Consider the following 13,530-nt stretch of genomic DNA (forward strand, 5'->3'; position numbering starts at 1 on the left):
CTATATAATTTTAACCAATGTCACCCCAATAAATCTAATAAAAATTAAAAAAAGTTAATTTACAATCTATGTTGTTAAAGTATTAGTAGAACTTTAACAACAAAAACAATTACTCTTCAGACAGACAGAAACTGAACTTTGATTTGATGACTGCTCATGTTAGAGTTTTGAATGAGGCAATATTCAGTTAAATAGCCAACTGTTAAGATTTTTTTCCGTTTAAAGAGTAGATATTTATTTCTGAATACTGAAATATTGACCTCATTCAAATTGCTCACCAGGCCTTATACAATTATGTGTTCTATGTATTTTCTGCTCAGTGTTTTCTTGATAGATATTTAATGAATTGTATACATGTAACAATATATTGCTGTATCGAGGTAAACTGCTATTACAGAGCTGTTTTAAAATCTACAGCTTCAGTGTCATTTTATACCTATTCAGTGTAGTAGGTGTTTCAACGTATGTGTGACTAGCCATGATGTACACTGACCACCAGGGAGCAGATGCTCAATGCACAGGCATGGAAACATGGAACAGACTGATGAATCTCAGAGGGAACGGGGGAGAGGGGAGGGTGGGAAGAGATTAACCAAAGATGTTATATGTATATTAGAGGCTGAGTGCATGGATTGGTGCATCCGTGGGGTCCCTTGGCCTGGCCTGCGGGGATCGGGCCAAAACCGGCAGTCCGACATCCCCTGAGGGGTCCTGGATTGCAAGAGGGTGCAGGCCAGGCCGAGGGACCCCACCAGTGCACGAATCCATGCACCGGGCCTCTAGTAGTGAGTAATTTTTTTTTTCATACACAGTTTTTTTAAAATTTTTTTATAGTAGTAATTTAAAACAGGTTCTCAATGTTCTTAGGGCCCCCCCACCCCTTTAGTAATAATTATTCCCCAACGTCTCCATTCCTACTTTTCCAGTGAAAATCTTTATAGAGAGCTTATATTATCTATACTTACAATTTAGAAAAACAATATAACATCTCACCATACTGTATAATAAAACAATATTATTTCAATATAAACAATGGGCCATGACTACTCAAAAAGGTTCAACACAGTCACACTCTTGAATACCTATGCACAACTATTGGTAAAGCTAAAAAAAAAGAAGAAGAAGAAAAAAGAAAACACTCTAAAAATGTATGACTGTAGTGACTATAATTTATAAACTAGTAGTTCGATTCTTGGAAAAATCCAGTGTATATTAAGACCACAATAAGAAATATTTAATAAGTAGCAATTTACATATGAATTCCAGTTTATATCTAATTCCATTGAATTATAGTTTAGGCTTAGATAATTATGATTCACTCTTTCTCTTTTTATTTTATTATTTTTATATAATATATATGTACATATATATATTTACTGACTTCAGAGAGGAAGAGAGAGAGAGAGAAACATCAATGAGAGAGAATCATTGATCAGTGGTCTGCATACCCCACACTGGGGACCCAGCCTGCAATCCGGGCATGTGACCTCCTGGTTCATAGGTCAATGCTCAACCACTGAGCCACCCAGCGGGATTTGGCTTCTTTTTTAAAACTTCTCTCACTTTTTTTCTCCCCCTACCTCTCTCTCCTCTCTCTTTTTTTAAGGTATGTGCACCTATCTGTCTTTGGGAAACAGGACTTTTTTTTGTTATTTATTTATTTTATTATGTAGGACTAGCCCGTGTGTTGCAGAAAGTCCAGCACACCTTCCCCCTGCAAATCTTGGTAGCATCACCTCAGTCACAGTGGCAACCAGATGGCCCAGACATTTTCCAAATGCATCCTAAACGGTGTTAAAGACTGTTGAGAATCACTGGCTTAGAGGGAAAAAAAGGAAACGAAACAAACCATTATTCACATAATAGGATATTACTAATTAGAACAGCCAAGAGAGACGTTACTAATTACTACCTTTTATTGGAGTGTCAAATGGAACAGCTTATAAGATCCTAAATATTTATATCAAGGTGCAATGAAGGGAATTTTGACTTAAGTGCTTGAACAGTTTGGTAGCCAAAAACTGAGTCAGCTAACGGCAGAAACTACAGTGTCTGATGAATTGTAGCACCCTCTAAAACTTAGAAGACATTTAATTTGCTGGGCTCCTTAGGTGATCCAGCGTTCTGAATTTTATGGTCTCATTTCTAAGTGGATATGGCATTTGTATACATTCAGGTGTTTTACATTGCATATCACAACAACCCAAGGTTAAGATCAGGAGGAAATCTGATTGAACTGCCCTTCTCCTTCAGCCTCTTCTGTCTTAAGCTCCTTTCCTATGCCAGAACAACCTCTTACTTTAACAACTTAATTGATAGATACTGGTAACAATTCTTATACATATGTGAATATATGTGACTTGAATTTTTTTTTTTAGTGAGGTATTGGCCTGTAGCAACATATAGGTCACTTAAATCCTTGTTTTGAATGGTGCTTGATCAATGTTAGATTTTTAGGTGGTAACCTCTTTTTATAAGTGTAATTTTAATATAATTTAGCACATTGTTTAAAGTTAAGTAGTTAATGAGTATTTCAGATGTGATGGAGAAGAGAATTAAAACTATAGAATGCTTCACTTATCTGGGGGAATCAGTACTAGGTATTTGATAATCGTTGCTTATAGTTATCAGAATCTGTAATGTAGTTGGCTTATTTACTTTTTAATTTTTATGATACACGGAGCGGCTCTTTCAATATGGTATGAAATAGCTTCAGGTACAGTTGTAAAAAATACACACACATATGTTGAAATTGTTAATCCTAAATCCTACTGACTTTATGAAAGGCAGATATCTTCAACTGTCTAATTATCTATAGTGATGTGAATGTAATTTTACTAGCCTGATGTGAATTTGAAAAGCTGTTTTGGTAAGTGTTTTACTTCTGAAGATGATCTAGAATACTTTCTTCTCTGTACCTCAGCTCTTTTTCTCTCTCTCTTCTCCAGGCAGAACTACACGTAAATCATTCCAAAACAATTAATGCTGCTTTAGTCACAAATTATTGATTTTCCATTCATAGTGTATGTAGAGTGGCTGCTCTACTTAGATTCTAAAATGAGGCTTTTAATTGTGTTTTCCAGGAAGATATGAATTTAAATGAAGATAAGAAGGCACCATTGCGGGAAAAAGACTTCAGTATCAAAAAAGAAATGGTGATGCAGTACATTAATACTGCTTCGAAGACAGTAAGTAAAACTGTCAAGTGGAAAAATACTGCTGAAACACGTGATAGTATGAAAAACAATGCATTTGTCTAATGAAGTGCGTAAGTTTGTGGGGAACTGGAACCAGAGGGCTTTGGGTGTATAATTAAAGGCACAAGAACTACAAGATTGTTTAATTTAAAAGTAGTTCTCATCTTATAACTTTTAAACTGCTTTTGTATTTCAGCCACTCACATTGCTAAGAAACACTGTGATTAGTTGATTTATTTACTGTAAGACAACTTTTCTTAATAGTGAATTAATATGTTTATTGACTTTATGTCACTTGTAAATTGAGATAATATTTGTATTATAGAAAAGTGAGACTGATTTTACTCTAACTGCTTGAATCTGGATATATTACAGTGGCTTGGAGGCATATCTTTAATGTGAGTTTTCCTATGGAGAAAGTAATCTTGTAGCAGATTATAAATGTAGACATAGAAAGGAGCATTGAACATTTACTTGGCTATCAGTTCTAAGGAAAGATGAAATATGTGGGTGGAAGTAATGAGTAAATGTCTAAGAAACCATGACTGGCACACAGAATCAATTACATTTATTTCATGGACCAAAAATTGAGCTTGACCAGTCATATAAAAATTGTAAATAAATAGGTTAGATGAAAAATATAAAATGGAAGCTAATGAAGCAATCAGTGGAAAGACTGTAGGAAATGATTTTGGCTGAAATTAAGATAGAATTGGCTTAGGGAGAAATGACATACTGGAGTCTCACTGGATACTTTAATCTAAGGCCAGGTTAAATGAATATGAGTTACTTATACTTTAACTCCATTTATTTGCTAGACCAGTCAGTGACTCTCTGGTATTTCTTTTTGAAGGAAGACTCAAATGATGTTTAATTTTTAAACGTGTCTCATGTTCTGGCAGGCTGATATTCAGTTGTAGGAATCACTGAGTACTGTGACTTCAGCTCTTTATATAGATGGGCTCTGTACCTGCTATTGTGATATAATATTGTCTTCGTCATTTAATGATACTTGGACATCACACATTAGCATTAGGAGCCAGAGCTCTTATGTTTTAGATCAATTTATTTATTCTCTGTTTCATCTTACTGTACCTCTCTGGTCCTTAATTTCCTCATTCATAAGCTGGAACTAATATCCACATGGTTTGTTGTTAGAATTAAATTGTTTATTCCAAGGTTAAAACAAAACATTTTATTATTATTATTTTTGATCCTCACCGGAGGATACGCTTATTTATTTTTCTTTCCTTTTTAAAAAAATTGATTTTAGAGGGAGGAAGGGAGGGAGAGAGAGACATTGATGTCAGAACATTGATGGTTTGCCTTTTGTAAGTGCCGCCACCGGGGATCGAACTCGAAACCTAGGTTTGTGCCTTGACTGAGAATGGAACCAGCAACCTTTCCATATATGGGACTATGCTCCAACCAACAGACCCACACCGGCCAGGACTTTTTTTAAACCCTCACCTGAGGATTTTTTTTTTTTAAATTTAATTGATTGAGAGAAAGAGAGATGTGCGAGAGAAACGTTGATCCCTTGTCTCCTGCATATGCCCCAACTAGGAATTGAACCTTCTACCTTTTGGCGCATGGAACGATGCTCCAACCATCTGAGCCACCCAGCCAGGCAACATAACGGATTTTATAACCGGTGGCTGCCTCTGTGGTAGCAGTGGTGTTAGTAGCAATTGTTTGTTGTTTTCTTTTTTCTTTGTGATTTGTTTATTGTTTGTGCTGTTGAAATTATTATACCATAATTAAAAATGTAAGTAAATGTACATCAGTAAAATACAATTTTATTATTAGTGAGTCTATATTTCTAAGACATTCATTTGTTCATCCATCACATTTATTAAGTTTCTATATGTCAGACACTATTTTAGGCACTGGAGGTAGAGCACCAAAATAATCTATCATGTATCTTATGGAGCAACATAGGACAACACAGAAAGGCATGAAATAGGTGAAATGTGATGTGGAAGAAATAGCAAGGATTGGGGTAGAGATGGTAAAACTGTTTTATATAGAATAATCAGGGAAGAGTACCCTGTTTGGGAATTTTAATCCAACAAGCATGAATTCACTTAATATAATTACAAGAGATACAATATTAGAACTGGTTTAGAAAATCTAATTCTTGAATTTCAAGTTATAAACAGACTTTTTAATAGGAGAACAAACCATTTTGAACTTCATTATAGTGGGCCTCTTTCAGTTTGCATTCACTGATGTTAAACTTTAATCCTCTAATCATTTTGGACTAAGGTTGGAACTTATTTACCAGAATTAGTTAATTAGATTATCAGGATTGAAATAGATTAGTTATCTAACGTGTGATTAAAGCTTTGGCTCATTTAATTAGTAAATGAGGATCATGGCTTTTCCTAAGAGGGTTCTGAGTAATTTGGCAGATGTTTAACGCTGCAGAAAGTTCAAGCTGACCAGTCATCTATTTTTGCTCTGGAAGTAGAAACACATTTTATTAACTCTAGGATAAGGACTTTGTCATGCCAGTATATTTAGGTTAATGAGTACTTAAATAGGTTCTCTGAGAAAAACACAATAAAAATTCATCCTTAGGTTGTTTTAGAGAAAATGTGGGGAGTTTTATTAGATATACTTTTGTTTTCACTTTAGCCTTAGAATTTGCTTTGAGATTCTTTTTTGTGGATAAGCATTAATGTAATTTATATTGAAATATGTTTTGTTGATTTTAGAAAGAGAGGAAGGGAAAGGGAGAGAGAAATACCAATGTGAGAGAGAATCATTGATTTGTTGCCTCCCAAATGCCCCCTACTGGGGATTGAACCTGCAGCCTGGACATGGGCCCTCACAGGGAATCCAACCTGTGACCTTACAGTGCACAGGATAACACCGAACCAACTGAGCCACATTGGCCAAGTTGCATTAATATAACTTTTTAGAAAATAGTACTAGGACCTAGTTGATGATTTGAAAATGCTTTAGAAATGTTAACTCTTAAAGTAGCACTAACGTAGATAAACTTGGATTTTAGAAGGGTGAAAAAATCAATCAAGTTAAGGTTATTTCAAAGACCTTAGTAAGTTTCAGTTTAGATAGCCAAATAGTAAAACTTTCTTCAATTAGGAAAGATTAATAAAATTTTATTAAGCAAATATCATGTGTAGAGGCTGTAAATGCCAGATTAGCATTTTCCTAACTTCCTAGGGCATGCACATATGACCCAGATTTGGCCAGTACAACCTGATGGCCAGGGAAAGTCAGGGCTTCTCAGAAATGTTTCCTTCCCTCATGAAAGGATCCAGAGCAGGAAAGCCACCTTTTCTGCCATTGAACATGTTTATGGGGGTATAGTTTGCTTGGGATGAGACGTCTTGGAGCTGCTGCTCTGGTCTGATGCAGTCCTGTCTCCAGACGCTTCCATTACGTGCGTGAGGTGATGCGTGCTCTCCTTTAAGCTGCTGTAAATTGGATTTTTGCTTTGCTGCTCTAAGCATCCTGATATACCATCCAGATACACTTTTGCCTATGCAGGATCTCTCTTTATCCTTATTTCATTCTGGAAATTACTCTTTCCATCCAGAGGAGCATTTTAGAAGACCCTCCCATCACCCATTATACTCAGAGCATAGATGAGAGAGGTACTACATGGTCCAGGGGCCATTTCCTGGTAAATGAATTGCCTCAGCTGTTTCGAAGCAAGTTTATTGGAGAAAACTTCTTCCGAAAAGAATGATACAGATTTTACTTTTGTTTGATTACTAGCTAGAGGGTCAGACTATTCTGTAATTAGTGGCACAGACCTTGAAAGTAGGATGTGACATGATAGTCCAAATCAGTGGTTCTCAACCTTCCTAATGCCGCAACCCTTTAATACAGTTCCTCATGTTGTGGTGACCCCCAACCATAAATTTATTTTCGTTGCTACTTCATAACTGTAATTTTGCTACTGTTATGAATCGTAATATAAATATCTGATATGCTATATGTGTTTTCTGATGGTCGCAACCCACAGGTTGAGAACCGCTGGTCCAAATGGAAGTGAATTCACAGTTCCCAGACAGTGTAAGAAAATTCTGGAACAGAGAAGAGGATCTCTTAAGCCACACTTGCCTACATATTTTCCCCATTTTCTAAGTATAAGGGAACTAGCATTTAATATATGGAGCTATTACATATCTGTATCTAATTATGCTTAATCTAACTGAGAATAGTTCTCATCCTTCATTGTGGTTTAATATTCTTAATCCTTTTCTTCCTTTAAAATTCTTAAAGCATTGTTTGTAGATATCACTGGTGATTTTTGCAGACAAGATTCTTGTGCTATGAGTAGACAAACCAGGCTTAGGAATCACTATAATAATAAAAGCGTAATATGCTAATTAGACTGGACAGACAAATGACCTTCTGGATGTCCTTCTGGACATCCTTCTGGACAAAGCTGCCACAGTGGAGGCAGCCGCCCAGGCAGGCAGGGGCCGAGGCAGAGGCGTTAGGGGCAATCAGGCAGGCAGGCAGAGATGGTTAGGGGCAATGAGGCAGGCAGGTGAGTGGTTAGGGGCGATAAGGCAGGCAGGCAGAGTGGTTAGGGGCAATGATGCAGACAGGCAGGCGAGTGGTTAGGAGCCAGCAGTCCCAGATTGCGAGAAGGATGTCTGACTGCCAGTTTAGGCCCGATCTGACAGGGATCCCTGCGGGATCGGGCCTAAACCGGCAGTCATACATCCCCCAAGGGGTCCCGGATTGCAAGAGGGTACAGGCTGGGCTAAGGGGCCCCCCCTCCCCCCCGCCACCATGTACGAATTTGGTGCACCGGGCCTCTAGTATGCAAATAGATTTGCTGCCTTCATGCTAACACTAACCTTCAAGGAAAAGAAAGTTTTTCTTTTTTTTTTTTTTTAAAAAAAAATATATTTTATTGATTTTTTACAGAGAGGGAGGGAGAGGGATAGAGAGTCAGAAACATCGATGAGAGAGAAACATCGATCAGCTGCCTCCTGCACACAACCAAGGTACATGCCCTTGACCGCTGTCGAACCCGGAACCCTTCAGTCCGCAGGCCGACGCTCTATCCACTGAGCCAAACCGGTCAGGCGAAAGTTTTTCTTTTCTTCTTGATTTTGGTTGATCAAACCTAATGTTTGTGATACCAGTGTTTATATTGGTGCATATTTTCTTATGTGTGCTTGAGTTGTACTTAGGACGAGCTGGCTCTGACTACATTATGTCTGGGTAATATGAGTCTCCCAGACCAGGTTGACCGAAATCCGTGAACTAGTTTATACAAAACTAGTTTATACACAGTTAATGAATGTGTTAAAAAGGACACCTGAAGAGTAGGATTTAGATCAGTGCAATATTCATCCCCCACCACTATTTTAAAGTGAATAAAACATTCACTTACTTTTCCCTTTTCTTTCTGTCAAGGAGACTCTTCTATTTGTTTTTCCACTTTTAGGCTTTTTCAGAGTAATCTGTGTCAGTACAAACTGAAGTCCTGAGAAGCCAAAACTTATATCCCAGAGAGTGGAAGGAGGCAGAGGGTCAGAGTGGATGAGAGCGAGTGAAGAGGGCCATCAGGGAGGCCAAGTGTGAGAGAGAAGACAGGAGAACCTGAGAGATGTCTGGTCCTTTGTGGGGAGGTGGAGTTTTAGGGAGAGAGAAACTTAAGTGTTTTTAGGGAAATTTTGTTTGTGCTGCATACACAGTGTTCAAGCCTTTATTATGTCTCCAAGAACCATTCAGTGGAGATAAGCATTTCCTCATCAGTGCTTCTGGAGTTGTCTTTTTCTTTTTTCCAATTAATTTTTATATGCAAGATGAGGACCAGCTGAACCTGTTGATTTCTGTACAGATTACAACTGGTCTGTTACCTGTCAGTGCATACATAGTCTTTTTTATTTTTGGTTGTTCCACTAGAGGTGGATAAAATGCTTTAGAAATTTCTCTTTGAAATTTATACTTCTATTTCTTCTTTCCTAACTTGGAATTAAAAGCCCTTATAAACTTCATTTCCCTCCTCCCCCTCCCAATATGCCATCAGAGTCTGTATCACATCTGCACATCAATGATCATTTTACGTGGGCTGATATCTAATAAGAATGGCCTAATTTCACATTTCTAAGCTTCTTAATTAGAACATCCTTTAGTTCCTATTTGTGTTTAGTGTTTTTTCCTTTTTGATGTATTTTTTCAGGGAAAGAAGCAGAATTTCTGTTTTGTAAGTATGCCTGGAAATTTGCTAGCTTCCTTTGACTTTGTTTTCAACTTTATTTCCCGGTCCGTGTGGTCTGCAGTCAGGTGACTGCAAAGGCTCCTTCCAGGAATGGATTGGAAAAGTGTAGATAGTGTTTCACTTTACTCCTTGAATCCTTACCTATTTCTATAGTTCTTGCTTAGACTTCTTTAATAAGAAATACAATTAAATATCAAATATTGTAGAACATTACTTTAAAAGTCATACAGAAAAACTATTTAACAAGTTTTTTAAGCAGTATGGTAAAATGAGTCTAAATTGAGTAAATCTGGAGGGCGAGAGATACCAAAGAGAAACCAGAGGGTACAGAGTCTGGATTATGCAGAAAGTTTCTCTTTCTGGTGCATGCATGACACCCTCTCGTTCAGGATCAGCTGTGAGTCATTTAAGGACCACAGCATGGATGTCTTTGATGGTTGCCCAGCATGCAGCACCCTCAGGTGCAATCCCTGGCCCACACCCTTCTCAGGTGTGCAGCCTGTGCCCTGCCTATCCACAGACCGGAATTTTTTGTTTATGTCCAAACTGCAGCATTAATTTTCTCTCACGGCACAAGATGGGTTTTTTAGATCGAGGAGCATGTGTTAGTAGGGTCTCAACAGTTTTTCTTGAGAGTGGCTTTTCACATGGGCTCCCTGTGCTGGCTTAGAAGATGACCAGCCAAACCTACACAGGTGGGTGTACATCTAGTGGGCCCTCCCTGCTGTGTCCAACAGTGGGAGAAACAGAAAGGTCAGCACCCCTGAATCAAGCTACTGGACCATCATCCCCCACGCCCTCCTGCAGCCACAGTCCGGAAGGCAGGGGGCGTTTGTGTGGTCCCCCTGCTCCTGGTCGTGCCCCCTGCTCCTAGTGGTTGCCCAGGCAAGCCTCCTGTTGGGGAGCCAGAGCACATGGTTGTCCTGCCAGCACCTGGCCACTGACCGACTGACTGAAAATCCTTCCACCTTTATGTGTGGCTTGTTGAGAATCACCATGACCTGAAGATGTTTCTTTGAGATTAGTTCTTCTAGGGAAAGAACATATAGTTCAATTTAAATTCTCACCAAATTTCTCATTGCCTTGTAGAAATTACCCAGTTATTTATCTTTTTGGCTCCAATAAGGTTTTCGGGATAGAAAATAAATCACGCTTATTCAATTGGTTTTGAGGTGTAGTTCCCTTACAATGAGGAGCATAGTCCAGTTTGACCAGTTTTGACAAATGCGTTCAGCTATGTAACCTGCCCATCATGATAGAAAACATTTCGGTGGTCCCTGAGGTCCCCTTTTATTGTGGGCTGAATGTTTGTGTCCCCCAGTTTATAATTCAAAGCCCTGATCCCGTGTGAGGGTGGAGGTGGGCTTTTGGGGAAGTGATTAGATTGACTTGAGGTGAGGAGGGTGGGCCATGGTAGGATTAGTGCCCTAATTGGAGGGCAGAGACCCCGACCTGGCTTACACACCTAGGAGAGGCCATGTGAACACTTATCTGTGGGTCAGGAAGGGGCCCCACTGACCCCACATTTCTAGTCTTGGAAACCACTCCCTCCTCCCAAACCTTGAGAAACCACTGTGGCGAGTGCTCCACTGAGCCACACTGACCAGGCTGCCCTTTTTTAAGTCGAGTTGTAAAAGTCCTTTATGTCTTGTGGATACAAGGCTTGTCAGATGCATATATTGCAAATATTACCTCCCATTCTTTGACTTACCTATTCATTTTATTAATGGTCTACAGTATTTTTAAAATTAACTTAAAAAATAAATTGAGTTCATATGTGTAGGATTATAGATTCTTATGTGTGTGTGTGTGTATACATAATGTTTAAAAGCATCTTGCAGGGTGTTACCCTGGTACCAGTTCTGGCTCAGTAGGGTATGAGGTTCTCAAGTATAGAGGCCCAGTTTTCTGTAGTATTGTCCTTCTAGGAATATACTGATCAGAAAAGAATTGTGTTTTGAGGAAATATTAGTCATATGTTTGGGTTTGTGTATATTTTCTCTAGATAGAAAATCTAGTGTTCATTTGTTTTAGTATCAATTTGCTAATATTGTTATAACAGTGGGGGCATGTTTATACCTTTCAGTGTCTATTTTTTTTAGAGTTCAGTTTCATATGTTAATTTGGAAAGCATTGTCAGAGACAGGTAAATCAAGCTGTTCTTTTGTTTTATTTTCTTTCACTTTTCATCACTGTTTCTCTTTAAAAGGTTTGTATTTTAATCATTGGAAACGTAGAAGAACCAGACAGTTTTACACATTCTTGCTAATTAAAGTTAATGTGGATTATTTTTTGCCTTCCATTTCAGGTCAGGGATTTGATCAAAGCACTGTTCTAACATAAAAGCATAGTAAAAATTTGTGGCTGGTACTTGGCATAAGACATATTAATGAACAATGCCCTTGCTTGAGGTACTTTGCCTGTTTATCTCCAGGTCTTGCTTGCTGACAAGGAGAAAATTTCAGAGCCTCAGGGCAATGAACCAATTTCTTGTTAAGAGTATTCCCTAATAATCTACCTGGCACTTTAATTTCCATCTGTGCCTATATAGGACAGGCTTTATTTATGTACAATTAAAAGGATCTTCCAGCAGCTCAAATTCATCCAGCTTCCTTATGAGTCATTTCTGGGCAGCACCAATGGCGTTTATTGCTCTCTGCTATTACTGTGGTGTGTTTTGTTTAGGTAGGAGGTGGTAATGAAGAAAACGGTCATCTCTTCTTTTTTTATAGAAAAAAATTATATTAGGTTCAAATTAAAATTGTGTATTTTTGGTCTTCTAAACATATTTTAGTTATTTAAGAAAACTTTTTTTTATTATAGTACTTTAAAAAAAGACTTGCCCGATATAAAAATATTGTTATTATTAGTAAAATTTACTAGAATTTTAGAGCTTGACATGGTCAGTGATGCTTACATTGACTGTGGCAGTAGAGGTCATCTGAGAGTGTCTTCATCTTGATTATTTGAGTAATTTCTTGGCCTAGGATATTTTGCTATCCCATGCTTTTTAGATTTTTATGAATGTAATTAAACTTGTCATGTCTGATAACTGCAAAAGTAGTGAAAACTTTGAAAGTACTAGAAGAGGCATGTGGTTATGATGGAGATGAAAATGATGAGAAACTACCCATATGGAATGAACTTTTTGAAAGAAGGAACAGTTCTGAATAAGTGAAAAATTGAGAAAAGTGCTATATATATATACACACACACATACATATACATATACATATACACAATTGCCTTTCAGTGAACATAGGGGGAATGTAATTGATGAAATGAGGGGAAAAATAATCAGGAACAATGGCTGTCAACCTGGATATCCATTAGAATCATCTAAGGAACTTTAAAAATCACAGCGACTGCCCTAGCTGTTTTGGCTCAGTGGATAGAGCATCAGCCTGTGCACTGAAGGGTTCCAGGTTTGATTCTGGTCAAGGGCACATGCCAGGGTTGCGGGCTCTGTCCCCAGTGTGGGGCATGCAGGAGGCAGCCAATCAATGATTCTCATCATTGATGCTTCTAATCTCTCTCTCTCCCCTCTCCCTTTCTCTCTGAAATCAATAAAAATATATTTTAAAAAAATGTCTGGGCCCTACCATTTAACAAGTAAGCCAGAATTCCTGTAGATGGGGCCCAGGTATCAGTATTTAGTAAAGCTATAGCTCTCTTGGTGATGCCAATGTATAGTCAAGGATGAGAACTGTTGGGCTGTATATGTCATCACTAGATGTCCTTTATTGTTCTGTTCATTAAACAAAAGATTAGAAGTTGGTAGAATTTAAAGGCTAAACCTGGTGTACTTTTACTAATAAAATCTATTAAGTCACTGTGGATTCAAGGCTAGTTTGCATATGCATAATATCAAAATGAGTGTTCAAATGGCATGCTAAGAAATTCTATATGACACTTGGTCACTTGTAGAAATATATATCCTATATAATAAAAGGGTAATATGCAAATTGACCCTAATGGGGGAACGACCTGTCGCTATGACATGCACTGACCACCTGGGGGGCAGACACTCAATACAGGAACTGTCCCCTGGGTGGTCAGTGCGCTCCCACAGGGGGAGCTCTGCTCAGCCACAATCTGGGCTGATGGCTGCGA

At 38.2% G+C, this 13,530-nt stretch overlaps 1 protein-coding gene across 2 annotated transcripts in view; it reads left to right on the forward strand.

Annotated features, from left to right (window-relative positions):
• DIAPH3 (diaphanous related formin 3) overlaps positions 1-13,530 on the forward strand; it is a 511,880-nt gene that overhangs the window by 65,410 nt on the left and 432,940 nt on the right. For both annotated transcript variants that reach the window (XM_006090522.3, XM_023755349.1), the window contains one exon: positions 3,084-3,188. In XM_006090522.3, the coding sequence (XP_006090584.1) occupies positions 3,084-3,188 (105 nt within the window). The remainder of the gene's footprint in view (positions 1-3,083; positions 3,189-13,530) is intronic.

This window comes from Myotis lucifugus, unplaced genomic scaffold (genome assembly GCF_000147115.1).
Source record: "Myotis lucifugus unplaced genomic scaffold, Myoluc2.0 scaffold_74, whole genome shotgun sequence".
NCBI classification, from domain to species: Eukaryota; Metazoa; Chordata; class Mammalia; order Chiroptera; family Vespertilionidae; genus Myotis; species Myotis lucifugus.